Source organism: Ornithorhynchus anatinus, chromosome X5 (genome assembly GCF_004115215.2).
Source record: "Ornithorhynchus anatinus isolate Pmale09 chromosome X5, mOrnAna1.pri.v4, whole genome shotgun sequence".
Classification (NCBI taxonomy): domain Eukaryota; kingdom Metazoa; phylum Chordata; class Mammalia; order Monotremata; family Ornithorhynchidae; genus Ornithorhynchus; species Ornithorhynchus anatinus.
The window spans coordinates 7,826,822-7,854,763 of record NC_041753.1 but is presented as its reverse complement, the minus strand read 5'-3'; the positions used below and the strand labels follow the sequence as shown (position 1 = coordinate 7,854,763).

General features: G+C 61.6%; 1 protein-coding gene across 1 annotated transcript; it reads left to right on the top strand.

The window, feature by feature from the left end:
- The first annotated feature begins 263 nt into the window (after positions 1 to 263).
- On the top strand, positions 264 to 27,815 carry LOC100089242. Its single transcript, XM_029055572.1, is given in 42 exon segments — positions 264 to 365; positions 487 to 687; positions 1,692 to 1,877; positions 4,625 to 4,798; positions 5,116 to 5,214; positions 6,256 to 6,389; positions 6,707 to 6,845; positions 8,320 to 8,466; positions 10,220 to 10,309; positions 11,315 to 11,455; positions 11,772 to 11,866; positions 11,965 to 12,076; positions 12,250 to 12,415; positions 13,668 to 13,744; positions 13,849 to 13,940; positions 15,051 to 15,095; positions 15,097 to 15,178; positions 15,523 to 15,572; positions 16,156 to 16,333; positions 17,410 to 17,601; positions 17,907 to 17,960; positions 17,963 to 18,091; positions 19,277 to 19,450; positions 19,950 to 20,102; positions 20,188 to 20,259; positions 20,262 to 20,330; positions 21,630 to 21,721; positions 21,723 to 21,762; positions 22,719 to 22,850; positions 23,257 to 23,358; positions 23,610 to 23,748; positions 24,204 to 24,326; positions 24,575 to 24,784; positions 24,912 to 24,993; positions 24,995 to 25,038; positions 25,498 to 25,533; positions 25,664 to 25,778; positions 26,144 to 26,276; positions 27,116 to 27,130; positions 27,133 to 27,164; positions 27,459 to 27,496; positions 27,498 to 27,815. Coding segments are annotated over 42 exon segments (4,542 nt in total). The 5' UTR covers positions 264 to 319; the 3' UTR covers positions 27,610 to 27,815.
- Positions 27,816 to 27,942: the final 127 nt, after the last annotated feature.

Sequence of the window (27,942 nt, the reverse complement as noted above, 5' to 3'; positions counted from 1 at the left end):
TGATTGTCTTTCTCCCTCCTAGGCAGTGAGTTTCTTGTGGGCAGGGGATTTGCCTACCAACTCTCGCACTGTCTTCTCCCAAGCGTTCAGTACAGGGCTCGGCCTCCCCCGACCCTCCGGTTCCTGGTTGCCGAGTCTCCCCCGTTCCCCCCTCCCTCCTTCAGCCTGTGCCTTCTGTGGGCAGCCCCTCCCCTGACTCCCTCCCTCCAGAGCAAACAGTGAGGGTAGCTGACCCGTCGGCTCTGATTTTTGAGAAGTCAGCTGACTCCTCTCCCCCTGCAGACCGGCCCATCCCCCTTGCTGCCCCAACACTGGCACCATGTCCCGGCTGCCAGTTCTCTTCCTGTTGCTCTCCTGCTGCCCAGGTAGGGCATCCCGCGGGGGGTCCGTGGATGGGGGGGGCGGGGGGAGGGTCTGTGCATCCACGGGGGTCTCAGTGTCTCTGCGTGCCCCCCGTTCTCCCGCTGCCCACCTCTGCCCCCTCAGGCGGCGCGTCCCCTGCCGGCTTCTGCTCCCAGAATGTGAACATCAGCGGCGGGAGCTTCTTGCTGAGTGATGGGCTGGCGCCCGGGAGCCAGCTGACCTACGTCTGCCCGTCCGGCCACTACCCTTACCCCGTGGGACGCCGGCTGTGCAAGAAGAGTGGACGGTGGCACCCTCCGAGGACCACCCGGGCCGTCTGCAAAGGTCAGAGGAGGGGCCGGGGTGGGGGCACCAGGTGTTGCCCAGAGAGGCAGTCCCCTGTCTCCCCACCAGTCTGCCCTGCTCTCTCCGGGGTCCCGGGGTCCGACCCCCAGCTCCCCACTGCCCCGCGGCAGGGACGCCTTTGACCTTCCGGTGTCCATTTCACCCTTCCGTCTCAGACTCCCCCTGCCCTGCGACGGAGGCCGGGTTTTCCAGATCCACCGCCTCGGGACCCAAGCGCCCTCTCCCCCAGCCTAGGACCGCCCCCCCCCCCCCTTCCCCACTCAAGGTGGCCTAGCGGAAAGAGCCTGGGCCTGGGAGCCAGAGGACCTGGGTTCACATCCCGGATCCGCCACTTATCTGCTGGGCGACCTTAATTATGGTATTAGTTGGGCTGAGGTATTTGTTAAGCACTCGCTATATGCCAAGTAGTGTACTGAGCGCTCGGGGTGATACCAGATCATCGGGTCAGATAGAGTCCCATATAGGGCTCACGGTCTAAAGGGGAGGGAAAGTAGACCCTTGGGAAAGTCATTTCCCTTCTCAGGGCATCAGTTTCCTCATCTCATAGCAATTATAAGAATTGTGATACCTGTGCTGAGCACCGTGTGCAGGGCACTGTACTAAACTCTTGGGAAAGTACAATATAGCCAGATGGCAGACACAATCCCTACCCACTGCAAGTCCAGTGGGGATTTCCTCAAGTGACTTGTCCGAGGTCACACAGCAGATAAATGGGGTGGAGTCGGGATTAGAACGCAGGTCCTCTGGCTCCCAGGCCCGGGCTCTATCCGCTCGACCAGGCCGCTTCCCCCTCTGCCACGTGGGGATTCAACACCCGTTCTCCCTCCTGCTTCGGGACAGGTCCCAGATCTGACCGGATGGTCTTGGATCTCCCTCAGCGCTTCGCCCAGTGCTCAGCCCCCAGGTCGCCCCGAACCACGATCACCGTTTCTCCCAGAAGACGCTGAGCCCCCGTGTCCCTCCCCGCCCCTCTCTGTCCCCAGCCGTTCGTTGCCCAGCCCCGGCCGCCTTCGAGAACGGCTACTACACTCCTCGCCTCATCTCCCACCCGGTGGGCGGCAACCTGACCTTCGAGTGTGAGGAAGGCTACAGGCTGCGGGGGTCCCCGCTCCGACGCTGTCGTCCCAACGGCCTCTGGGATGGAGAGACCGCCGTGTGCGACAGCGGCGGTGAGCTCTGGTGGAGGGGAGGAGGGGAGAGAGACAGGGAAGACTAGGAGGGGCTGAAGAGGAAACCAGGCGGAGAGAGGGCCTGCACTTAAAAAAAAAAAAGGATGTGCCAGGCACTGTACTGAACGCTGAGGTAGATCAATCAATCAGCGGTATTTATTGAGCGCTTACCGTTATCTGTGTCTTACTGAGCTTACTGTTTCTGTTTATGTTTATATCGTACTCTCCCAAGGCCTCCATACAGCGTTTTGCGTACGGTAAGCCTTTAACAGAGATGATTGACCGAACGAATGAACACCGGGGTGCAAAACGCTGTTAGGGAAGCAGCGTGGCCCAGTGGATAGAACCCAGGCCTGGGAGTCACAAGAACCTGGGTTCTAATGCCGGCTCCTGCCACTTGTCTGGTGGTGACCTTGGCAAGTCGCTTGACTTCTCTGTGCCTCAGTTACCCCATCTGTAAAGGGGGGGATTGAGACACTGAGCCCCACGTGGGACAGGGACTGTGGTTCCAACCTCGTTGCTTCTATCTACCTCACCGCTTGGTACGGTGCCTGGTACACGGTAAGCACTTAACAAATACCACAATTAGTATTATTATTACTATTATTACCAACACTTGGGACAGGGCAGTGCGACAGAGTGGATAGACTCATTCCCTGCTCACAACGAGCTCACGGTCTAGAGGGAAATCAAGGTACAAGATAATGAGGTTGGGTCAGAGCCCATGCCCCCCATTAGGCTCAGAGTCTTAATCCCCATTTTACAGATGGGGGAACCGAGCCACAGAGAGATTAGGTGACTTACCCAAGGTCACACGGCAGATAAGGGGTGGAGCTGGGATTAGAACCCAGATCCTCTGACTTCTAAGCCCGGGCTCTTTCCACTAGACCGTACTGCTCAGTGGGGGACGGTTTCCCCGGCGCCACCCGAGATTCTCCCACGCCGCCGGTCTTTCCCCGACTCGGTGCCAGTTCAGTGCCGACGAAGAAGTGGGGAAAACGTTCAGGGTGGGTGGAGGAGCTCCAGAACCCAGGTGGGGTCCAGATCCCCAGTCCCTGACACCCCACCACCCTTCCACCCCAACCCCCACTGAAACTCCCAAAATTCAACTGGGCAACTGAAGACAGTCAGTCAGTTTTATTTATTGAACGCTCACAGTGTTCAGAGAACTGGAGTAAGCTCTTGCGAGAGGACAATGGCATGATAAACAGACGCATTCCCTGCCCAGCCTGACCTTACAGTGTAAAGTGGGAGACAGACATTAAGATAAATAAATAAATGGATGAATTAATTAATAATAAATAAACGGAGGTGGAATTTTAGGGGGAGCCCAAGCCACTTTTCCCGTCAGGCATCTCCCGCCTCCCCCCGCCCCTCCCCGTTCCGACCCGGCTGCGGTGAAGGCACAGTCGGCTCTCCCCCAGGGGTCAGCCATGGCCACGGCGGTCACCGGGCCCCTGGCTGGCCGGCAATAAGGTATTCTGGCCCCCGACTTCCTCTCTCGGGGAGGGAGAGAGAGCCGGGCCCTCGTCCTCCCCCCACCACCCCCTGCCTCCCCGCTCCCCTAGAGCCTCCGGGACTTTCCCAAGACCGACGGAGCAGGAGGAACCGGGGAGGAAAAGGCTGACCGGGCGGGCGGACAGGCGGAGGAAAGCAAAACTGCCCCTCAGCAGGGGCGGGAAATCCCCACCTCTTCCCGGCTTTTTCAAGCCCAGAGGACCCAGGGGCCCCACTATTCCTCAAAGACTAAGGCCTCCTTTCCTCTTCTCCCACTGCCTTCCACGTCACCCTGACTCGTTCCCTTGATTCATCCCCAATTCCAGCCTCATAGCACTTATTCCATCTCCGTCGTTTCTTTATTTCTATTCAAGTCTGTCTCCCCCTCTAGATCTTAAGCTCCTTGTGGGCAGGGAATGTGTCTGTTTATCCTTGTAGTGTACTCTCCCAACTACTTGGTCCGGTGCTCTGCATACAGTAAGCGCTCAATAAATACGATCGACTGACTGAACATCTGGAAATAGATTGCAGAGAGGAGTGGCGGGGGTGGGAGGCAAGCGGGGGCTGGGCCCTGGGCCCCCGAAGAGGTGGGCCAGACTGACGGCGATTACAGCTCTTTAACTCTGGCGCCTCCAGATCAGTTGTCACTCTGGCAGCTTTATTTTTAATGGCATTTATTAAACCCTGACTATGTGCCAGACGCTGTACTAAGCTCTGAGGTAGGTACGAGATCATCGGGTTGGACATAGTCCCTCTTCCACATGGGGTTTACAGTCTGAATCCCCATTTTACAGATGAGGGAACCGAGGCTCAGAGCAGCATGACATAGTGGCTAGAGTTCGGACCTGGGAGTCGGAAGGTCCTGGGTTTTAATCTCCGCTCTGCCACTTGACTGCTGTGTGACCTTGGGCAAGTCACTTCACCTCTCTGGGCCTCAGTGACCTCATCTGTAAAATGGGGATTGAGACTGTGAGCCTCATGTGGGACAGAGGACCTTGTCCAACCAGATTTGCTTATATCCACCCCGGCGCTTAGTACAGTGCCTGGCATGTAGTAAGCACTTCACAAATTCTATTATTATTAATTATTAACAAGCGCCAACAGTTCCTACTCTGACACTAGCGTCAGAGCCTGGGAGACCTGAATGGGCAGAGGAAAGCCGAGGTGAGTGGTGGTGAGGGACCCCCCCCGGGGTGGCCCTGAGCCCCCGTCCTCCACCCCGTCCCCCCGCTCCCCGTTGTCCCCCACAGAGGGGCACTGCCCAGACCCCGGCAACCCGGTGGGGACCACTCGGACGGGCTCTCGCTTCACGGCGGGGGACGAGGTCCGGTACCGCTGTATCGGGAAGCTGGTGCTCATCGGCTCTGCCGAGCGCGAATGTCAGAACAACGGGGCCTGGAGCGGGGCAGAACCCATCTGTCGCTGTGAGTGCTGGGACCCCCACCCTTCAACCCCCCCCCCACCCTCTGAGACCCCGATCCTCCCTCTGGGCCCTCTGAAACCCCCCTTGCTCCTCCGAGCCCCCCATCCTTCAAGCCCCCCATCCTCTGAGCCCCTCAGTCCTCCAGACCCTCCCCCGACCCTCCAAGCCCCCTGATCCTCCAAGCACCCCCGGATCCTCCGAGTTCCCTCCACACTCCAGGCTCCCCGATCATTCTGGCCACCTTATTTCCCCACCCCCCCAGCCCCCGGCCCCCCGGGGCCCCCAATCCCCAAACACCCACCCCATGTCTCCCTGCAGCTGCCTACTCCTTTGACCTCCTGGAAGACGTGGTCCCGGCTCTGGGCACCTCCTTCGCCCACCTCCTAGGTGGCACCAATCCCCTGATGCAGAAAGACAGTAAGACCTGGGGACGGGGGGGCCGGGGCCGGTCCGTGGGGGTGGTCCCGGGAGGGAGAGGGTCCCAGGTGGGGTGGGGTGGTGACAGCAGGACCGGCGGGTGGGAGATGTGGGTCGGGGGTGAGAAGGGAAGGGCCGGACTTTAGGCTGCACAGGACAAAAGTGGGGTGAAGCAGGGAAGCCAGGGGAGGTGCAGGATGTGAACCCGCTGTGGGACCAGGGCTCCGTCCGACCTGATGGTCTTGGATCTACCCCTGATGGGTTTAGATCCGACTGTATTTACTGAGCGCTTACGGTGTGCACACCACTGGACTAAGAACTTGGCAGAGGGTGCAATCTAACAGAGTTGGTACATACGTTCCCTTCCCCCAGGGAGCTTCCAGGCTAGAGGGGGAGAAGACAAAAGAAATTAGGGCTAGGGACGTAAGGACTGTGGGGCTGAGGGATGGGTGGAAATCAAGTGCTTAAAGGGACAGATCCAAGTACAGAGGAGGCAGAGAAGGGAGGGGGAGTAGGGGAAAAGAGGGCTTAGTCAGGGAAGGCTTCGAAGGGGGGGAGAGTGATATTCTGTTGGCTAGAAAGAGGGAGAGACAGGATGTGGGCAAGGGGATGGTGGCGAGATAGACGAAATGGAGGTACAGCGAGAAGGTTGGCATTAGACCAGTGAAGTCTGCGGGCTGCGTCGTAGTGGGCGAGTAGTGAGGTGAGGTAGGAGCGGGCAAGGGGATTGAGGGCTTCAGAGCGGATTGTGAGGCATTTCTCTTTGATGCGGAGGTGGAGGGGGCAACCCCTGGGAGGGTCTCGAGGGACGGGGAAACGTGGCCTGAAATGGTTTTTTTTGAAAATCGATCGGGCAGGAGAGTGAAGTATGGACTGGAGCAGGGAGAGACAGGAGGCAGGACTGCCAGCGAGGAGGCTGATGCAGTAACCCCAGCGCCTAGTAGTTGTGCTTGGCACGTTGTGAGCGCTTAACGAGTCCCCCACTTATGATTATGATCGATTCCGGGGGCCGTGGCCCCGGCCTTCCCCCTTGGCTTCCAGGCAGCATGGGCCGACGAATCAGCATCCAGCGCATGGGGCTCCTGAATCTGTACCTGCTGCTTGACGCCTCCCAGAGCGTCTCCCTGGAGAACTTCAAAGTCTTCAAGGAAAGCGCCGAGATCATGGTGGACCGGGTCAGCGGGAGAGGCCGGGGTCCGGCCCCCCGGGACAGTGGGAGGGTCTCCCCACCTCCAACTCAGTTCCCATCCTCCTCTCTGTCTTTCCCTCAGTTTCCCCTTCCGTCCCCAACTTGGCTCCGAGCCCCTGGTCCCGCTCCAATCAATCAATCAATGATATTTATTGAGCGCTTTCTGTGTGCAGAGCACTGTACCGAGCGCTTGGGAGGGTCTGGTAGACATGTTCCGTGCCCACGAGGAGCCCCCGGCGTAGAGCACCTGGGTTTGCCTCTCAGGGCTGGCCTTCCTCCTCCTCCTCTCGTTCCCCTCCGCAGCTCTTCAGTTTCGAGGTCAACGTGAGCGTGGGCATCATCACCTTTGCCTCGAAGCCGAAAATGATCCTATCAGTCCAACATCCAAACTCCAGGGAAGTGGCCGAGGTGTTTAACATCCTGCAGCGAGTCCAGTACAAAGGTGTGCTCTTGGTCTCCGAGCGTCCTGCGGTTTGCGGAGGAGCCTGGGGGTGTCCGTTGGTAGCTGAAGAACTCCCTGGTCTTTCCTAATTATTTATTGATATTTACTGAACGCTTACTGTGTGCGGAGCGTATACTGGGAGAGGACGATATAACAATAAACGTACATATTCCCTGCCCACGTCGAGCTTACGGTCTAGAGGGGCAGACAGACATTAATATACATAAATAAATGACAGAGATGGACAGAAGTGCTGTGGGGCTGGGAGGGGGGATGAATAAAGGGAGCGAGTCAGGGCGTCGCAGGAGGGAGTGGGAGAAGAGGAAAGGAAGGCTTAGTTAGGGAAGACCTCTTGGCGGAGACGGGTCTTCAATAAGGCTTTGGAGGCCAGGAGAGTCACTGTCTGTCGGATTTGAGGAGGGAGGGTGTTCCAAGCCAGAGGCAGGAGGTGGCTGAGAGGTCAGCAGCGAGATAGACGAGATCGAGGGATAGTGAGAAGGTTGGCATCAGAGGAGCAAAGTCTACCGGCTGGGTTGTAGTAGGAGAGTAGCGAGGCGAGGTAGGACGGGGCAAGGGGATCGAGTGCTTTAAAGATGGGGAAGACAGGAGTCTAGCTCCTCGGTTGGCTATCGGTCGCGGTGGGGAAGATGGGAATCTAGGGGCTCAGCTTCCAGGTCTGCGGTCTGTTGGCTCTGCCTACCCTTCCTGCCCCAGAGACGCGCCAGGCCCCTAGACCTGCCTTTGGTTCTGTCTGGAAGGGGAGACAGACTTTAAAATAGATTACGGACAAGTACGAAATCAGCCAATCGATGGTATTTATTCAGCGCTTACTTTGTGCAGAGCGCTGTACTCTGTGCTTGGGAGAGAACTGTACAAAAGAGTTGGCAGATCCATTCCCTGAAAGCGGAGCCTAAAAATAATTTATGGTTATGGACGTAAGTGCGGAGAGGCTGAGGGCGGGGTGAGTTATCAAGTGCTAAAAGGGAACCGATCCAAATGCGTAGAGGAAGCAGAAGGGAGAGGGAGTAGGGGAGACGAGGGCTCAGTCGGGGAAGACCTCTTGGAGAAGGTGGGATTTTAATAACCGATTCATTCAATTGTATTTATTGAGCGCCTACTGTGCGCTGAGCACTGTACTAAGCAGTTGGAAAGTCCAATTCGGCAACAAATAGAGACAATCCCTACCCAATGACGGGTAAGGCCTTGAAGTTGGGGAGAGCGAGGGTTGGTGTCAAGTGGAAAAGTGTGGCCTTCTGGAAAGGAAACGGGAACGGGAATGGGTGGCAGGCCCGGGATTCCTAATGTAAAGCTGAGTCCAGGGGATTCTGGATAGATACACGTCTGTTGGGGCATTTCCGCTTTGGCCTCTGGAGTCTGGCCCCTCTGGAGAGTCCTGGCCTCTCGTGGGGAGGGTTTGCGGGGAGGCGAGAGGGGTTCTGAGGGAGCCCCCTTCCCCTCCCCCGGTTTTGGTCAGATCACCAGGACGGAACGGGGACGAACACATTGGCAGCCCTGAGGAAGATCTCCGAGATGATGAGTAATCAGAGGATGTTCTACCTAAACCAGGGCTGGGAGAAAGAGTGGAAGGAAATCCACCACGCCATCATCCTTCTGACCGACGGTGAGGGGACCTTCAATTTTGTGGGGGATCTGGGTGGCGGGGCGGTCCGTCACATCCAGCTCTCCTAGACCCCCGCAGCTGGCTCAGCGGACGGGGGGAGAGAATTACTGGGCCCGGGAGCATCTCGGCCCAGGGGAAGGAGCCCGGGCCTGGGAGTCAGAGGGCACGGCTTCTAATTCCAGCTCCGCCACTTGCCTGCTGCGTGATCGTGGCCAAGCCACTTCACTTCTCTGGGTCTTAGGTTCCTCATTTGTAAAATGGGGATTCAATACCAGTTCTCCCTCCCATTTAGACTGTGAGTCTCATGAGGGACGGGGACTGTGTCCGGCCTGATGATCTTGTGTCTCCCCCCAGGGCTTAGTACAGTGTTTGGCACAAAGTGAGCGCTTAACAAATGGCATGATGATTGATCCTGGCACTGGAAGGGGCCTCCCTGTGGCCTTTGTGGAAAGAACTGGAGCATGGGCATTAGAGGACCTGGGTTCTAATCCCGGCTCCACCAGTTACCTGCTGCGGGGCCTTGGGCAAGTCATTTCACTTCTCTGGGCCTCAGCGTCCTCGTCTGTGAAAGAGGGATTCGATACCTGTTGGCCCTCCTCCTTAGACCATACGCCCCAGACGGGACGAAGACTGTGTCCAATCTGATGATCATATAGTTACCAGTGCTCAGCATAGAGGAAGCACTTCTCATATATCACAATCATTATCATTATTATTGTTATTATTATTATCGAAAGGTCTTTTGGCCCAATCCCCTGCTTCCAGGAGGGCCCCCATCGGACCCAGGCCGTTCGACCCCGGGCCTCACTCTCCTTCCAAACCATCAATCCATCAGTGGTATAGACCGAGCACTTAATGTGTGAAGAGCACTGTCCTAGTCGCTCAGGAGAGGACGACGTAACTGGGGTCATGGTCCTCCCTTCCACCCCCGGCCCCCCTCACCGTGGTTTACTCTCTTCTCCCCGGGGGAAAAACGGGGTCTGTGTTATGTCAGCATCCCCTCCCCTCACCCCGCCCTGCCGGCCCCTCTATTTCGACATGGCTGTTTCCTCATCCCTGCAGCCTTCCTCACTCCGGACCACACCCCGCCATCTCCCCCGACGTTTCCCCGATGCTTCCTCAGCCTTTTCCAGCCTTTGCATCATTCCGTTATTTTTCCCTTGGCCCCATTCCAGTTCCTCTGGGTCCTTGGCCCAGTGTGTGGTAATCCCAAACTGGATTCAGCAATGGGGGAAGGTTTCTCTGAATGAACAGAGGGGGCCTGGGGCATTTGGGGTGGGGGTGGGAGGTGGCCTGGGAGTGGGGAGGTAGCGATCGATCAATCAGTCGTTCGATCCGTGGAATTCACTGAGCGCTTACTGAGTGCCGAGCGTTGTACTCGACGCTTGGGAGAGGATGGTACAACAGAGTGGGTAGGCCGGATCTCTGCCCTCAAGGAGCTGTCTAGTGGGGGAGGCAGAAGTTAAAATTAATTAAAATAAAAGCAACTCCCCTCCTGGTAATCTCCCCCTGCCCCTTCAGCATCCCATTCTCCTCTCTCTGCCCCACGCCGCCCAGAATCCTTTGAGCTCGGCTCCCCAGCCCAAGGCGTCCCCAACCGCTCCGATCACCAGAGGCGTTTCCTGCCTTCACGACGTGCCTCAGAAAATTCTGAACGCCCTCGGCTTTGACCCCGGCTGCCCTCCGGCCCCTCCTGGCCCACCCCCGGGGAGAACCCGACCTCGCCCCACCCTCCACCTCCGTCTCTCCCCAGGAAAGTCCAACATGGGGGGAACGCCCAAAACGGCCATCGGCGAGATCAAAGAAGTGCTGGACATCACCCCGGAGAGGGAAAACTACCTGGGTGAGTCCCCCCTCTCCCCTTGGCCCCGATCCCCGTTGACCGGCCTGCCTCGCTTCGGGGGGAAGAAGGGGCGTTTCCGGGCCTGTGGCTTTCGCCCATGGGGACGGAGCAGACCGCCGCCACCCAGTTCCCGACAACGAGATGGTATCCGCGGGGGTGAGAGTCGCTAAGGGAACCCCTCCGGCCCACTTCCTCCCGGGCCCAGGCAAGGTTGGTAGCTGCCCCCCTAGGGGTTGTTTCCTGGGATCCCAGCTGAGGCCAGGCCCAAGCCCCTTCCAGGAAAACCCGGGTGTTTGCTGAACTTAAGAAGGCCAAGGGGATCTGAGGCCTGCCTTATCGACTTTAGATAAGGGCTGGTTCCCCTGAGGAATCGGGCCCCGGGTCGGAGAGAGGATCGGGCAGGCCCGGCCGGGGAGAGGGCAGGGAAGGCTGACCTCCAAGTCTACCATGTGCGAAACGTTGTAGTAAGCGCTTGGGAGAGCCCAGTAGAGTTAATAGACACGATCCCTGCCCTCAAAGAGCTTACAGTCTACTCTGTGCAGAACACTGTACTGAGCGCTTGGGGGAGTAGAGTATACAGGATCCCTGCCCTCCAGAAGCTTTCAGTGTCCAGAGTACTGAACTGGCGTGAGTCCGATCGAGCTGGCAGGCGCTTTCGTTCATTCAGTCGTATTTATCGAGCACTTACTGTGCGCAAAGCACTGTACTAAATGCTTAGGAGAGGACAGGATAAACATTCACATTCCTTGTCCGCAATGAGCGTACAGTCTCCAGGAACTGACAGTCCAAGAGTGTTGCCGTGGAGACGCTGTGGGTCCTCCAAGTGCTCCAGTCCCCAGTCTAGCGGGACAGGAAGTGGCCGTCCCCTGGAGCGTCTCGGGTGGGCAGACGGGCGGCCCCTGGGTCAGGTCTCCCCGGGCCCCGACGGTGGGTTTCCCCGGGCCCCGCTCCGCCATCCTCCGCCTGACGCCCCGGGCTTCCGTCGCCCCCGCTGTTCCCCGCCAGACATCTACGCCATCGGGGTGGGAGACATGGACGTGGACTGGAAAGAGCTGAATGAGATGGCCTCCAAGAAGGACGGCGAGAGACATGCCTTCATCCTCAGGGACCCATATACCCTGCAGCAGGTCTTTGAGAACATGCTGGGTGAGCTTCCCCCGCACCTGCCCCCGGGTCCTGCCCCTCAGGCCCTGCTCCGTCCCCTCCCACGCCCCCTGGACCCTGCCATCTCCTGCCCCGGTCCTCACCCCTCTTTCCCTGACCGGGGATCTCAAACCATAGGCCCCAAGGACTGCAGGGTGGCTGCCCAAGGGGCTGATCCCTGAACTTCCTGTTTGGTCTCCCCACCCTTCTCTCCTGGCCCTCTTGACCCTCCTGGCCCTTCTTCCCTCCCCTCCGGTCCCTCCCTCCCTGCTTCCCTCCCACGTCCTTTGTGGCCTTCACACCCTCGCCCCCGATCCAGACGTTTCCAACTTTGAGAACTCCATCTGCGGCCTGGGAAACGTGTCCGCCAACGCCACAGACCAGGAGAAGAATCCTTGGCACGTCACCATCAGGGTACGGCCCGGGCAGGGGGGAGCGGAGGGTCCAGGGTAGGATGAGGCGAGAGGCCGGGTCCCAGGTCCGACCTGACGGGGCTCCGGGTTCCCCTATAGGCCACGACTCGGGAGACCTGTCGTGGTTCCCTCATCTCTGACCGGTGGGTCCTGACTGCGGCCCACTGCTTCCATGACATCGAGGACACGGCGCTCTGGAGGGTGACCGTGGGTAAGAGGGGGCGGACTCTCCCCGAATCCTCCCCCTCCCTCCCCTTCCGGGCGGCCCCCTCCATTCCCCCAGCTCCTAGTCCCCCCAGTCCCCGCCCTCTGGGGCCCAGGCTCAGCTCCTGCCCCGTTTCGGGGCACCCCGAGGTCACCCGGCTCCCCCTGCATCACCCCTAGGGGACCCCGGTCCCAGGCGGAGCCGGGACCTGGAGATTGAGGAGCGGATCATCCATGAGGGCTTCGACGTCCACGCTAAGAAGCACCTGGGAATCCCCGAGTTCTACGACAACGACATCGCCCTGCTGAAGCTCAAGGAGCCCGTCAAGTTGTCCAGCGTGGCCAGGTGCGGCCGGCCGGGTGTCCGCCTCTGACTGGGGAGACCGGTGGGGTTCCTGCTCCTGAATAAGGAGACCGGTGGGATGCCCGCATCTGACTGGGGAGACTGGTGGGGTGCCCACCTCTGGACTGGGAGACCGGGGAGGTGCCCGCTCCTGAAAAGGGAGACCAGCAGGGTGTCCCACATCTGACTGGGGGAGACCGGCGGAGTGCCCGCCTCTGAGTGGGTAGACTGGAGGGGTGCCTGCCTCGGACGGGGGAGACCAGCGGGGTGCCCGCATCAGACAGGGGAGACTGGCAGGGTGCCCGCATCAATCGATCAATGATGTTTATTGAGCGCTTTTTTTATTTTTGAAGTAGTGTTTGTTAAGTACTTACTATGCGCCAGGCACTGTACTCCACACTGGGGTAGATCCAAGATAATCAGGTTGGACACAGTCCGTGTCCCACATGGGGCTCCCAGGTCTTATCCCCATTTTACAGATGAGGGAACTGAGACACAGGGAAGTGAAGGAAGAGAAGTGACTTGCCCAGGGTCAGCAGACCAGTGGAGCAGGCGGGATGAGAACCCAGGTCCTTCTAACTCCAGGCCCGGACTCTACCCCCTAGGCCACACTGCTTTCCTTCTGTGTGCAGAGCGCTGTACTGAGCACAGTGTTGATAGATATGTTCTCTGCCCACCAGAAGTTTAATCTAGAGGAACAGCTGACTGAGGAGGTGGGCAGGGGTCCAGACCTCTGGACTTCATTGCTGGAGGACAGAGGGGCCGGGGCATCCGAGTTCTGCCTCTGGGAGGTAGGGCAAGGGGCGGGCAGTGTCTTCGGGTGGAAAGAGCCTGGGTCCGGGCCTCAGGAGACTCGGCTACTAATCCCAGCCTGCTGCGTTGCTTGAAGAGAGTTGCTTGACCTCTCTGTGCCTCAGTTCTTCTCATCTGTAAAAGAGGATGTTACCTGCTCTCCTCCCCTCTTAGACCTAGCTCACATCGCTATAAATTGTTTATTTATATTAACACCTGTCTCCTCTTCTAGACTGGAGGCTCCTTGTGGTCAGGGAACGCGTCTACCAACTCTGTTGGGTTGGCCTCTGTCAGGTGCCTTGGCCAGTGCTCTGCACACAGTAAGCGCTCAATAAATACCATTGATTGATAGACTGGGTGGCCCAGGGACTGTGTGGGGCCTGATTATCTTGCCCCTCCACCAACTAAGTGCTTAGTGAATGCCATTAGTGACTATCGTCCCGGTCTCTCCTCCCTCCCCTAGACCCATTTGCCTCCCTTGCACTTTGGGAGCCAACGTGGCTCTCAAACGGCGTCCGTCCAGCACCTGCCGCGACCACGGTAATCCGGGGCCGGGGAGCCGGGGCGCCGGGGTTCCGATAGCCGGGCAGGGGGCGATCGGGTCTCACCGGGTGTCCCCGCTTCCCGTCCTCTCCACCTCGTAGAGTCGGATCTCCTGAACCAGCTCCAAATTCCAGCTCATTTCATCTCCTTGGACAACAAACAGAAGAACATTGTGCTCAGGACGGGCAAGGAGGTGAGGAAACCCGGGGGTCCCGGCTGCAGAAGTGGGAGGAGGGGAAAGGGAAGGCCGAAAGCCACCACCGCCCCCCCCGCCCCCCCCAGCCCTCCGATTCCACTTCCCACTGGAAGCTTCCGTTGAGCCGGCGGGAGTCTCTTTCACTGTCTCATTTCCGGTTTCCCCTCTCTCCTCCCCAACTCTGTCTTCGGCCTGACCCAAACCCTGTAGTCATTATAGTAGCGACAGGATTTACCGAACACCTATCGAAGTCCAGTACATAGAAGCAGTGAGGTCTAATGGATAGAGCCCGGGCCTGGGAGTCGGAGGATCTTGGTTCTTATTCTGGCTCCACCATTTGTCTGCTTTGTGACTTCGGGCAAGTCGCCTCACTTCTCTGGGTTTCAGTTACCTCATCTTTAAAATGGGGATCATTCATTCAGTAGTATTTTCAATAGTATTTATTGAGCGCTCACTATGCGCAGAGCACTGTACTAAGCGCTTGGAATGTTCATGACCGAGCCCCACGGGGGACATGGACTGTGTCCAACCGGATTGTCCTGGCTCTACTCCGCCGCTCGTTCCGGGGCCTGGCACGTAGTAAGTGCTTAAGAAATTAACAGTAACAAAATTAGAGAAGGAGCCTGGTCCAGTGGAAAGAGCACAGGCCTGGGAGTCAGAGGACCTGGGTTCTAATCCAAATTCTGCCAAGTGCTTGCTGTGTGACCTTGAGCAAGTCACTTAACTTCTCTGTGCCTCAGTTACCCCCACCTGTAAAATGGGGATTTAAATCCCTCCTCCCTCCTACTTAGACCGTGAGCCGCACGTGGGACAGGGGACCGTGTCGAACCCGATTAACTTGTATCTCCCAATTTGTGTAGACAAGTGCTTGGCACGTAGTAAGTGCTCAGCAGGTACTAAAATGATGAACGGATGCCATAAGAAAGCACTGAGCTAAAGCACTGGGGTGGATACAAGATCATCAAATTAGAAACATCCTCGCTCAAGAACCCTGGGCCCCTCCCTCAGTCTCTCCTTCTTCCGTCATCGGCCCCCCACGCCCCGGCCCTCTTCCCCCGGCTTGGCCTGCCCCCGTCCGGGCTCTGAGCCTCCCATCCCGCCCGGCAGTTGGCAACCTGTGCCCGGGGCATCCTGCAACCTCAATCCACATTTGCCGAGTTGAAAGGACGTCGGGGAAGTGGTGACGGAGCAGTTCCTGTGCAGCGGCCTGAAGAATGATGATTCTCCTTGCAAGGGTGAGCCCTGGGAGTTTTGGATGGGGGCAGAGATGAAGGAAGGGCCCCTGGGACCGCTGGCAGGCGCGGGAACTGGGGGGGTCAGGCGGTCCCACTTTTCTTTCCATCAGTCATAATCCCCCGGGGCCCAGGAATTTGTTGAGTGCCCTGAGGGTGTGATGCACTAACTAGGCCCTTTGGAGCAGCCAAAGGTGCCATTCCCTGCCCGCAAGGAGCTTTCGCTGTCCCCGGTGGGGAAGACAGTCACAGGAAATACCAGCTTCACTGTCAGAGGCCCGGGACAGGTGGGCCGAGCGGGGCGGTGGGTGACCCCTCTCTCCCCTCCCTCTCGCCTCACCCGACAGGAGAATCCGGGGGATCCGTTTTCTTCCAGAGGAGATCCAGGTTTTTTCAGGTAGGGAGAGATGGGGGTGGGGGGACGAGTCTGATCCCGTGGACGGAGGGAGTGGTCGGGGAGGGGGCCTCTGGGGTCCGGTGGGGTTTGGTGGGCTTTGAGTGTGTGTGTGTGGCCAAGCAGGAAGTACCCGGGTCTGGGAGTCGGGGACCTGGGTTCTCATCCCGTTCCGCTACTTTGTGTGCTGCGTGACCTTGGGTCCAGTCACTTCACTTCTCCGATCCTCATTTCCCTCATCTGCGAAATGGGGATTCGATCCCTGACCTCCCTCCTACTTAGACTGGGAGCCCCATCCGCGACCTGATGATCTTGACCCACCCCAGCGCTTAGTACGGTGCTTGGCGCAGAGTAAGCGCTGAAGTACCACAACTGTTATTATCGTCATCACGATCACGGCTCTGCCGCTCGCCCGTTGCGTGACCTTGGGCCAGTCACTTCACTGCTCCGGGCCTCCTCTGTAAAATGGGAGTAGAATACCGGTCATCGAGCCCTCCTTCGCCCGTGGGCCAACGTGTAGCCCAGCGACCGTGGTTACGGCGGGGTTGCCGACGGCGCTCCTCCCCCTCCCCTCCTCTCTCTTCAGGTGGGGCTGGTGAGTTGGGGTCTACACAACCCCTGCTCGGCGTCCCGAGGCGAGGGTCCCGTCCAACGCCGTCCCCACCCGGGCGGGCTCCAGCCCCGCGACTTCCACCTCAACCTGTTCCGCCTCCAGCCGTGGCTGAGGCAGCACCTGGCGGGAGACTTGGACTTCCTGCCGCTCGGCTGACCCCTGACCTCTGTCCCTTCCAGTCCCGGCTCCCCGGCCCCTTCCTGCCCCACCTCCTCCTCGCGGGAGTCCGGGCACGTGGACGTCACCCCATCCAACCGGGCCTCAGTTTCCCCCCCCACCCTTTCCAGGACTCGGTTTCCTCATCCGCCCTCCCCTCTCCCCCCGCGTCACCCCCCGCTTCCCGTTCCCTTTCCCCCTTCGACCGTCGCCCGCCCCGACCCCGCTCCGCCGCCGGGACTCCAAATAAAATCCAGGCCCTTCCCAGGCGCCCGTCCCGCCTCCCTGTTATTGCTCAGGCCCACTAAGTTGGGGATGCAGGGGGTCGATGGGCCGGCGATTCCAGGAAGAGGAGAGTCGGAGGTCAGGGACCCCGTCGTCGGACAAACAGTGTCGGACTCTGCCCCGGCGGACGGTCTTCCCGGGGCCGGCAGGGCGGGGTGGGGGCGGGGGGATGCGGCCGCGGGGTGCGGGGCCCGGGAAGGTGAGGACGGGGAGGTTTCGATTTCCGGGGTTGCCCGGGTGACGGGACTTCCCCTCTGGACATTCCGGTAAGTGCCCTGAGGGGCAAGGGTTGGGGGGGGGGGCGTATCAGGAAGAGATTTACGCAAGGGGAAAGTGGAAATGGGGCGGGGGGGGAGGGGGCGGGCCCAGGGGAAGGAGACGGAGCTGGTCCGGGGCCGGACTCCCCAGTTTGGACCAAAGAGGGAGTCAGAAATATCGTCCAAAGATCCAGGGAGAGGCTGAGCTCTTGCAGTTGGACGGAACCCAGGCCTCTGGCCCTACAGCTCCCTCTCCTTGGGACCTGCCGGAGATAAAGAGAGACAGAGACCGACAGAGAGAGGAGAGAGAGAGTGAGGCCAAGATGGCCCTCAGGACAGCCACCGTCCACCCAACGTGGGGAGAGCCCCGATTCTCCGCTTCTGCCTCCTCCTCCCGGGGCTCATCGGGGCAGGTGAGTGTTGGGCTCCCCCGGGGTCCTCCCAGCGCCCCGGAGCCCCCCGGAACCATCCCCGGCCGCTCGCCCCCCTGGGGGTCGACCCAATCCAACCCCGGTCTTTCTGTCCTCAGCCCCTAGCCTCCGACCGCCCCGCCACCAGAAAATGCCCTCAGAGGGGATCGCCATCTCAGGGGGCACCGTCCTCTTCCCACGAGGACGGCTCGGGGCTGGAGTACCTCTGCCCCTCGGCTACTACCCCTTCCCCGTCCAGACCCGGATCTGCCGCGGCTCCGGGACCTGGAGTCCCATGCGAGACCAACAGGGTGGGTGCATCGGGCCGCCGAGTGTCGACGTGAGTCGGGGGGCTGGGAAGGGCGCCGGCGGGCGGGAGTCCGGGAGAGGGGCGGGGAAGGCCCGCGGTGTCTCTCTGGGGGTGGTCTTCCCCCCTCGACCCTCCCGTCAGTCGGTCGCATTTATTGAGGACTTACCGTGTGCAGAGCACTGTACTAAACACGTGGAGAGGACAGTGTAATAATCAGACGCGTTCCCGGAACCGGCGGGGGCCGGAGGGGCTCGGTGCCCGGGCCTGAGCTCACCTGGACCGTGCCCCCGCCCACCCCTCCCTCAGTGATCCGCTGCCCGGGCCCCGTGGACTTTGAGAACGGCGAGTATTGGCCCCGACCCGGGCCTTCAACGTCAGCCCAGGTCCTCACCTTCAGTGCTACGACGGCTACACCCTCCGCGGCTCCGGCACGCGCACCTGCCTCCCTTCCGGCAAGTGGGACGGACAGACGGCCATCTGCGATGACGGGGGTGAGCCTCGCGGCCCCAACCCCCAGCCCCTCCCCCCCGGCCCCCTGTTTTGGGGGGACACAGGTCACGAATGGGAGCAGAGACGATCCCAGAGACGAGACGGGGCTCCTGCCTCCCGGGGAGGCTGAGGCACGGGAGTCGGTCAGTCAGTCGGTCAGTCGTATTTATTGAGCGCTTACTAGGTGCAGGGCACTGCACTAAGCACTTGGGGAGAGTACGATATAACAACAAACGGACACATTCCCTGCCCGTGACGAGCTTACGGTCCAGAGGAGGAGAGGATGAGGAGGACGAGCTTAGAGTCCAGAGGAGGAGAGGCTGTGCATCAAAAATAATTCGTAACTGCGCTGTTTGTTAATCGCTTTCTATGTGCCAAGCACTCTTCTAAACGCTGGGGGAGAGACCAGATCATCGGCTCGGACAGAGCCCCGGTCCCAGAAGGGTTCACGGTCTAAGTGGGAAGGGAACGGGGATCGAATCCTCATTGTACATATGAGATAACGGAGGCAGAGAGGAGCGAAGTGACTGGCCCGAGGTCTCATCCCTGCACCGCTGCTCGTCTTCTGTGTGACCTTGGGCAAGTCTCTTCACCTCTCTGGGTCTCAGTTTCCTCATCTGTCAAATGGGGACCGGGTACACCGGCTTGGACTGTGAGTCCCCCGCGGGACCATCCGATTAAGTAACCGTAGCGCCGGGCCCTTAGGAAGCGCTCGACAAAGACTACGACTCTGACGATAGATCAATCAGTGGTATTTATTGAGCGCTCACCGTACGTCGGTCAGTCGGTGGTATGTATTGAACACTTAATGTGTGCCAGAGCCTGGACTAAGCGCTGGGGAGAGTACAAATTAACAATATAACAGACACGTTCCCTGCCCACAACGAGTTTACAGTCTAGAGGGGGAGGGCACTTTACTAAGCACTTGGGAGGGTACAATATAAAAGAGTTGGTAGAAACATTCCCCGCCCACAAGACGAAAGGGAGACGGACATTAATATAAATAAAGGACGTTTAATCTGGGAAGGCTTCCTGGAGGGGGCATTTTTTGGTGGCGCTTGGAATAGAGAGGAGGGGCGTGGGGCGCCGGGCCGATGGAGCGGGACGCGTGCCCTTCCGGTCTCCCCACCCTCACCCCGGGAGGGTCCCGGACCCCCCCCCCCATCACCGGCCGCCCTCTCCCGCAGCGGCGCACTGCCGGAACCCCGGCATCCCCATCGGCACGAGGAAGACGGGCTGGCAGTACCGCTGGGAAGACACCGTCACCTACAACTGTGCCCGCGGGCTGACCCTGCAGGGCTCCCAGAAGCGCACCTGCATGCATGACGGGTCCTGGAGCGGCTCGGAGCCCTCCTGCAGAGGTGCCCGCCCCCGGCCCCCGACCCCCGGCCCCCCCGACTCCCGGCGCCCCCCGGCCCCGTCTCCCCGGCGAAGCCCGCCCCTTTGCCCCTATTTTCCCGTGACTGGGCCCTGACCCCTGAGAGCTTCCCCCGGCCCCCTTGCAATGCCACCCCCTCACTTCCCTCATCCCGTGCTTCCTGCCCCTAAACCTGCCCCACTCTGTCTCCCCCAGTGCTGCTCCCTTGACCCCCCGGGTCATGTGACCTCCGACGCCTGACCCTGAGCGTGCTCTACTGGGTCTCCCCCCAGTGCAGCCCCCCGACTGTCCCTCCCGGCCCTGCAAACCCCCAATCGTTCCCCACCCCATCTCCTCCCAGTGCCGCCCCCTCACCTCCCACGCCCACAACCGCGCCCTGGTCCCCTCCCCGCAACCCCGCTCGCCGCCCCTCTACAGATGCCGTCCCCTCCCCCATCAGCGCCGTGCCCACAACCGGGGCTCCGGCCCATCCCCTCCCGCAGGCACCTACATGTACGACACCCCAGAGGAAGTGTCTTCGGCCTTCATCTCCTCGTTGACCGAGGCCCTGGAGGAGCGGATGCGGCCAGCGCCAGAACCTGGGTCCGTGGGGGCCGGGAAACCGGGCAGACCGGGGCTGGAGGGGGAGGGGATGGGCGAGGAGGAGGGCCGGTGGGCTGGGGGTGGGCCGGGGGCCGCCAGGCTGAGGTCCCGGTGGTCCCCCCCAACCCCGTCGCGCAGGGGATCAGCAGAAGCGTCGGATCCTCATCGACCCCGCGGGCTCCATGAACATCTACCTGGTCATGGACGCCTCTCCAGCATCGGATCCCATAACTTCACCGGGGCCAAGAGGTGTCTCAACAGCCTCATCGAGAAGGTGAGGGGTCCCCGCCGGTACGCCCGGGGCTGCCTCTCTGGCGCCTCCCTCCGCTCCCAGCCCGGGACCACCTCCTCTCGTGCCCTCCCGGCCCCGTCCGAGACACCCCCCCCCTTCCACCTCCGCCTGGCCCCATTCCCTCTCTGGGCCTGGGGGGTCCGATTCCTCCCCCACCTCCCCAGCCCCCCATCTCCTCCACCACACCCCCGGGATTCCTCCGGCCTCTTTCCCGGGCCAAGGAACCCCCAGCCCCGACCTCTCTACCAGCCCCCAACTCCCCGCCCCGGCCACCAACCCCGCCCCCCAGAACCGAGTCCCCTGACCTCCAGAATCCTTGTAAGCCTACAACTACGAGTACTGGAAAGAGCCCGGGCTTAGGAGTCAAGGGTCACGGGTTCTAATCCCAGCTCCGCCACCTGTCAGTTGTGTGACTTGGGGCAAGTCACTTCGCCTCTCTGTGCCTCAGTTACCTCATCCATAAAATGGGGATTCAGACTGTGAGCCCTCGGCGGACAACTTGATTACCTTGTATCTAGCCCAGTGTTTACAACAGTGCTTGGCACATAGTAAGCGCTTAACAAATGCCTTCGGTATTATTACTCCTGCTGCTGCTACTCCTAATAATAATGATGGCATTTAAGCGCTTACTATGTGCCAAGCACTGTTCTCAGTACCGTTGGGGGATGCAAGGTGATCGGGTCGTCCCACGGGGGGCTCGCTGTCTTAATCCCCGTTTTACAGATGAGGGAACTGAGACCTAGCAAAGCGAAGTGACTTGGCCAAAGTCACCCAGCTGACAAGCGGCGGAGCCGGGATTAGAACCCACGACCTCTGACTCCCAAGCCCGGACTCCTTTGCCCTGGGCCACGCCGCTTCTCTACAGATGCTACTGCCTGCTACTATTATGGCTATGACTGCTGCTTCTAGTACCGATAAAATACCGTGGTGTCTGTTCGGCGCTTTACTGTGTGTCGAGGGCTGCGCTAAGCCCCGGAGTAGGTTCGAGATAATCAGGTTGGACACCATCCCCATCCACCTGGGACTCACAGTTGAAGCGGGAGGTGAGCAGGTATTGGATTCTCATTTTAGAGAGGTCGAAATTGAGGCCCAGAAAGGTTAAGTGACTTGGCCGAGGTCACCCAGCAGCCCCTCCGTCCTCTCCCCTCTGGGGTTCATCTCCCAGGCTCCCCCCGAGTCCCCTGCCCTCTGGCTGCCTCCCGGAGCCCCTCCCGCCCCCCCGCAGCCTCCCCGCGGCCCCCCGACCCCCAACCACCTCCTCGCGGTCCTCCTCCCGGCAGGTGGCAAGCTACGGGGTGAAGCCCGCGCTACGGGGTCCTGACCTACGCCACCAACACCCAGATCGTCGTCAGGACCACCAACGAGAGGAGCAGCGACGCCCGACTGGGTCAGCCAGCAGCTGCAGAACATCAAATACTCCGGTCAGCGGGACCCCAGTGGGGGCGGAGGGGGAAGGGGAGCCCTGGGCAGTGCCGGGTCTAGGGGCGACTGCCCGGAGAAGCAGCGCGGGCCTAGCGGAAAGAGCCTGGCCTGGGAGTCAGAGGACCTGGATCGTCGTGTGACCTTGGGCTCTTTCCACTAGGCCAAGGAGCTTACTGTGTGCGCAGCACTATATTAAGCATTTAGGAGAGTGCGATACGGTAGAATGGGTAGACACACTCCGTGCCCACAGGGACTGTACAGACCAGAGGGGAGACGGACATTTAAAATAAGTTCAGCGGGGGGAAATGACAGAGGTCATGGGGAGCAGGACGAGGACCGTGAGGGGTCCCGGAGTTAGCGGGTGGGGAACACAAGGGATCGTGGGGGCGGAGGGCGGGGACCGCGAGAGGTCACAGAGGAGCGGTGGGACCATGGGGGATCACAGGGGCGGAGGGTGGGAACTGTGAGGGGAGATGGGGAAGTAGGTGGGGGCCGTAAGGAATCACAGGGAAGAGGGAGGGGACAGTAGGGGGTCACGGGGCAAAGGGCGGGAAAGCGGGGCGGTCACGGATGAGAGAGAGCAGGGACTCCCGGCGGGGGCCAGGAGGTCAGGCAGCAGGTAGACCATGAAGCCTGAAGGCTATGGGGCCAGCAGGTTATGGGGGCAGAAGGTCAGGAGGCCAGGGGGCCAGGTAGTCAGAAGGCGAGGAGGCCAGGGGGACAGAGGCCCGGAAACTAGGACCCACGGGCCAGGAGGCCATGGGGCCAGCGAGTCAGGAGGCCAGAAGGCCATGGAGCCGTGGGGCCAGTGTGGATCGGGGAGCCGAAAAGCCAAGAGGACGCGGAGCCATGGACCGGGGCCAAGGGGCCAGGGAACCACGGGGCCAGGAGGCCAATAGACTGATCCACGCGCTGACCACCGTGCACCCCCCCCCCCACCGCCCCGGCCCTGCAGATCACAAGCAGGTTCCCGGCACCAACACGTACAAGGCGCTGATGGCCGTGTACAACATGATGATCTCCCAGGAGAAGCAGGACCCCAGAGGCTGGAACATCACCCGCCACGTCATCCTGCTCATGACTGATGGTGAGAGGGGCCTACCCGCCCAGCCCGGCTCCTCCCCCTCCCCCTCCCCGCCCTCGCCGGTCTCCCCAACTCCTCCCCTGCCTTCCTGACCCTCTTGTGAACATCCCAGTCCCGCTCACACCCCCACACCACTCCCCCCACTCCCCCCCCAGCAGTCCCCACTCCCTGTGGTCCCACCCTAGGCGGGGCAGATGGGACCTAGCTGGGGGCCTTGGGCAGGTACCACAAGTGGGTGAGGTGGGCTTGGTTTCCATCTGCGAAGCTGCCCAAGCCCTCCGCCTCGGGGTCCCCGCTGACAAACCTGACTCTTCCTCTGGGTCCTCGCGCTCCCCCCCCCGCTCCCTGCCCCCGGCCCACCCCGGCCTCCGCCCCTCCTCACCCCCGTCTCCCCCGGCCTCTCCCCCAGGGAACTACAACATGGGGGGCACTCCCGAGCGGGTGATCGATGACATCAGAGAGTTCCTGAACATCGGACGCAACCCCAAGAACCCCCGAGAAGACTATCTGGGTGAGAGATTCTCCCGGCCACCCCAACTCTCCCACCTAGGGCTGTCGGGCTTGCTCCCGGCTCCCCCCTCCCCCCAACCCCTCCCCACCCTCCCGCTACCTTGGGAAGGGGGGGGATGTCTCGCCTCCTTATTTTCCCTCCGGGACGCGGAGGGAGCCCGGCCTTGGGCGCCCCCTCCTCACCCCCGTCTCCCTCACCCGGAGACCCTGACGTCCGGCTCCCTCCCCGCCCCCACACCCCTCCCCTCACAGATATCTACGTGTTTGGCATCGGACCCTGGTTGACCAAGAGAAGATTAATGCCCCTTGCGTCCAAGAAGAGTGGGGAGACCCACGTCTTCAAGGTCAAGGACATAGAAGATCTGGAGAGGACCTTCTTTCCTGATGATCGGTAAGTTCCAACCAGGATCCCTCCTGGGGCCGACCGATCCTCCGGAGGCCTTCCCGTCCCTCTCTTTGCCTGCCCCATCTTCTAGGGAGCTCAGGCCTCTCCCCTTCCCGGGTCCCCCTCTCCCGCCCTACGAGGAAAGCGCCGGGCTCCTCCCTCAGATCGGGGGCCGGCGCCAGCTCCGTCTTCCCTTTCGAGGATTGTCAGCTACCCGGCCCCCCTCGGTCGCGCCCCGGCTCTCCCCCGGCACCCCGGGGTCTGCCCCCGGTCCCTGGGTTCCCCTGTCCTGCCCCCACTCCAGGTTCGCCCCCTGCACCCTGGGAACCTCCCCGCTCTCCCCGGCCCCGGGGTCTGCCCTCTGGCTCCCTCGATCCCCTGGGTCTCCCCCCCCCCGCCCCCCGGCCCCTTCGGCTTCCCAGACAGCCCCCCCGGCTCTCCCTCCCCTCCTCCCCCGACAGACGAGAGCCAGACCCTGAACCTCTGCGGTGTGGGCTGGGAGTTCGATCCCGCCCCGAGGTGTCCCAGACCAAGTCGCCCCCGCCCCAGCGGAAGTACCCGTGGCAGGCCAGCATCACCATCACGTGAGCCTGGGGACGGGGCCGGGACCCCCCCGAGAGGAGTGTGGGCGCGGGCCTAGGCCCAGGAGGCGAAGTAGGGGAGGGGGCCTGGACCAAGAGGAATGTCTGGGGGGAGATGGGGGGCATTCCTGGAGGGGGCGAGCCCGGAAGGCCCGGAGCCTGTGGACGAGGCCTGATAGACGGACGGGCCCGGGTGGGGTGGTGGGATCTTGGGGAGGGGGGCCTGGGTGGGGCCTGAGAGAGAGGGCAAGGGAGGGACATTGGGTTTGGGGGGCTGGAGCTGACCCCCCTCCCCCTCCCCATGCTGTGACCCTCGCAGCGCCCGCCCGGCTGAAGGAGAACTGCAAGGGGACCGTGGTGTCCCCCTATTTCATTCTCACGGCGGCTCACTGCTTCAACGTGGACGACGAAGCCCGCAACATCAAAGTTTCCGTGGGTGAGGACCGCCGTCCCCCCGCCCCGTCCTCCTCCCCCTCGGCCCCGGCCCCCTCCCAGGGGGTCCGGGGAGGTGGGGAGGGGGGCGCCTCCCCTGACGCTGTGTGTGTGTGTTTTCCCACGCAGGGGAGGGTGCGGGATTCGGACACGGAGCGGGTTGTATTTCCACCCCGAGTCTAGAATCAACAAGAAGAAGGACCAGGGTATCAGCGAGTTCTACGACTACGACGTGGCCCCTAATCCGGCTCAGCAAGAGGCTGGATTTCTCCCGCAACGTGCGGTGAGCGGCGAGGGCTGGGAGCGGGGTTGCTTGGGTCTGCGGAGGGGTGCACCCGGGACTAGGTGGGCGACGGCGCGGTGACGCGCCTGGGCACTGGGGCGAGCGAGGGAGGGCATCCGCGGTTGAGGTGGCCCGCCCTGGAGGCTAGGAGGGGGACGGCTGGGCTGGGTGACCCTTCTGGGGGCTAGGCGGGGCAGTAACCTGGGGCGGGGAGGGGGACATCCGGGGCCGGGGTGGCCCTCCTGGGGGTTGGAGTGACCTGCCTGGCGACGGGGTTAAACCTCCCCGGGGACTAGGGAAGACGACGCTTGTGGCTGGGCGGGGGACGCCTGGGGTCTCGGGGGGAGGGCTCCTGGGACCGGGGCCACCTTCCTGGGAACAAGGGAGGGGATATTTGTGGCGGGCGAGGGGACGCCCGGGGACCGGACGGTGAGCTTCCTTCCTGCCGCCCCCCAACAGGCCTGTGTGTCTCCCCTGCACGAGGGAACCACCCGGGCGCTGAGGCCTGCCCCTCCCTTCCACCTGTCAGAAGCACGGTGAGCGGGCCGGGGGAGGACGGGAGCGGGCCGGGGGAGGGCCGGGGGCGAGAGGGATCCCGAGCCTGGGGTCCGCGGTCTCCCTGCAGCGGCCCAGCTCCTGCCCCGTGGGAAACGTCAAGCCATGTTCATCACCGACGGCAAGACCGCGGCGGGAAGAAGGTCCAGAAACCGGCAACGAAGTCCTCATCAGAACGGGAGAAGGTGAGGCCCCGGAGGGGCGCGGCCGGGACAGGACTGGACACGTGCCGGGGTTCGAGGCCTAAGAGGGACTGGGGACGCGGCCGTTCATTCGATCGTGTTTATTGAGCGCTTACCGTGTGCAAAGCATTGTACTAAGCGCTCGGGAGAGAACGGTAATAACGAGAAGACACATTCCCTGCCCACAGCGATCTCGAGGCTGACCGGGTGGGGGGTGGGGGATCGAAGAGGGGGCTGGGGTGGCCTGTGGGGGTGCTGGGCGTGGCGTAGGAGGGGCCGGGGACGTGTCCGGGGCAAGTGGGCGGACGAGCCGGTGGTCCGGCGGTCCGGCGGGCCCGCCCCTCACCTGAACCCCGGTTCCCTGACAGAGAAGCGGATGCGAGGAGGACGCGCGTCACGCCCAGGGCTACGAGAACATCAAGCAGATCTCTGACGTGGTGACCCACAACTTCCTGTGCACGGGTGGCTCCGACCCCGTCGCCGACCCCAACACCTGCAAGGGTAAGAGCCGCCTCCGGTCGTTCCAGGGGAGAAAACCCGGGCCCGGGCATCAGAAGTCCCGGGTTCTAATGCCGCTCCGCCAACCGCCACTTCTCTGTACCTCAGTGTCCTTGTCTGCCATCTAATCTTCCTCCCCTTTAGCTGTGAGCCCCCGGTGGCACCGTGCCTTCCCCAGCGCTCAGTACAGCAGTTGGCGAGTAGTAAGCACTTAGCGAACGTCAGTCATTAGTAGCGCTTCCTCTCCGCACGTCTTGGTTTCGCTGATCCCGAGCGGGAAGTCGGTGCTCCACAGGTGTCGTACCTTCCCACACTGGGAAGCAGTGTGGCCTGATGGATAGAGCCTGGGCCTGGGAGTCAAAAAGGACCTGGGTTCTAATTCTGTGCCGCCATCATCTGCTGTGTGACCCCGGCACAAGTCACTTCACTTCTCTGGGTCTCAAGTTATCTCATCCGTAAAACGAGGACGAAGACTACGAGCCTCGTGTGGGACGGGACCCGCGTCCCAGCCCGATTAGTTTGTCTCTGCCCCGGTATTAGTACAGTGCCTGGCACACAGTAGGCACTTAAATACCACAATTATTATTCTACTGCGTGCAATTGGATGGAGCCTCCTCTCTCCCCCGCAGCATCCCCCCACCTCCGCAGGTTCTCAATTCCCAAGACACCTGGGCACGCCGCAGGGATTCCCTGCCCTTTCTTCTCGGGAGACGCGAGAACCTTCTCCCCTGCAATCCTCTCTCCCCCGGCTGCCTCTTGGAGCGGTTCGGGACACGGTGGCGGGGGTGGGTGGCGGTGAGAGTCTTCTCCCTGCAGCTTCCCCTCCTCTCCCCCCACCCCAGGTGACTCGGGCGGCCCTCATCATCCACCGGAAGAAGCCGCTTCATCCAGGTGAGTCTCCGGGCTCGCGCCAACCAGGGCCGGCCCCCGGTCCGGCCTTCCGCCCGTCTTGGCCCTCGTCCGGGCCCGCACGGCCCTGGGTCTCCGGGACGGCCACCGTGAGCCTCCGGCCATTTCCACGACGCAGGGCCGGCGAGGGAATGCCGAGGACTGTGAGGGGCTGAGGCGGGGCGGGGGGCCCGGGCGGCCCATTCTACCCGAGCCCCATGGGGGGGGGGGGGGCTTTACGCACTAGCGGCTGGGTCCCCGGCCAGGCGGCTGAACGCCCTCTCCCCTCTCCCGCAGGTGGGGGTGATCAGCTGGGGCGTGATCGACGTGTGCAAGGAGAAGGGCAAGCCCTATCCCCTCCTTCGCCCGGGACTTCCACCTCAACCTCTTCTCCGTGATACCGTGGTTACGGACGATCCTCGAGGAGGAAGACCTGGGGTTTCTGTGAGGACGGGGGGCCGCGGGCTCCGGGCTGCCAAGAGGACTGATTGGGGGTGGGGGGTCGGGGCGGGGAAGGAGAGGACGACTCCCTGGGGAGGGGGAAGGGGCTTCCCTGTCACCGCCCGGCCCTCTGTCGGGAAGCCCCCCCACCCCCACCCCCTCTGCAGCCCAGGTTATCTGGGGAAATAAAAGAGTGGGGGATTTGTGTCAAGAGTCCGTGTTGGTGTCTTGTGGGGAGGGGCGGCCCGACTCGGTGGGACGGGGTGTGGAGTTGCCGACGGGACGCGTCGCCGGGGCTGTGACCGCAGCCCCCACGGTGTCGGGGGGGGGGGCCGGGAGC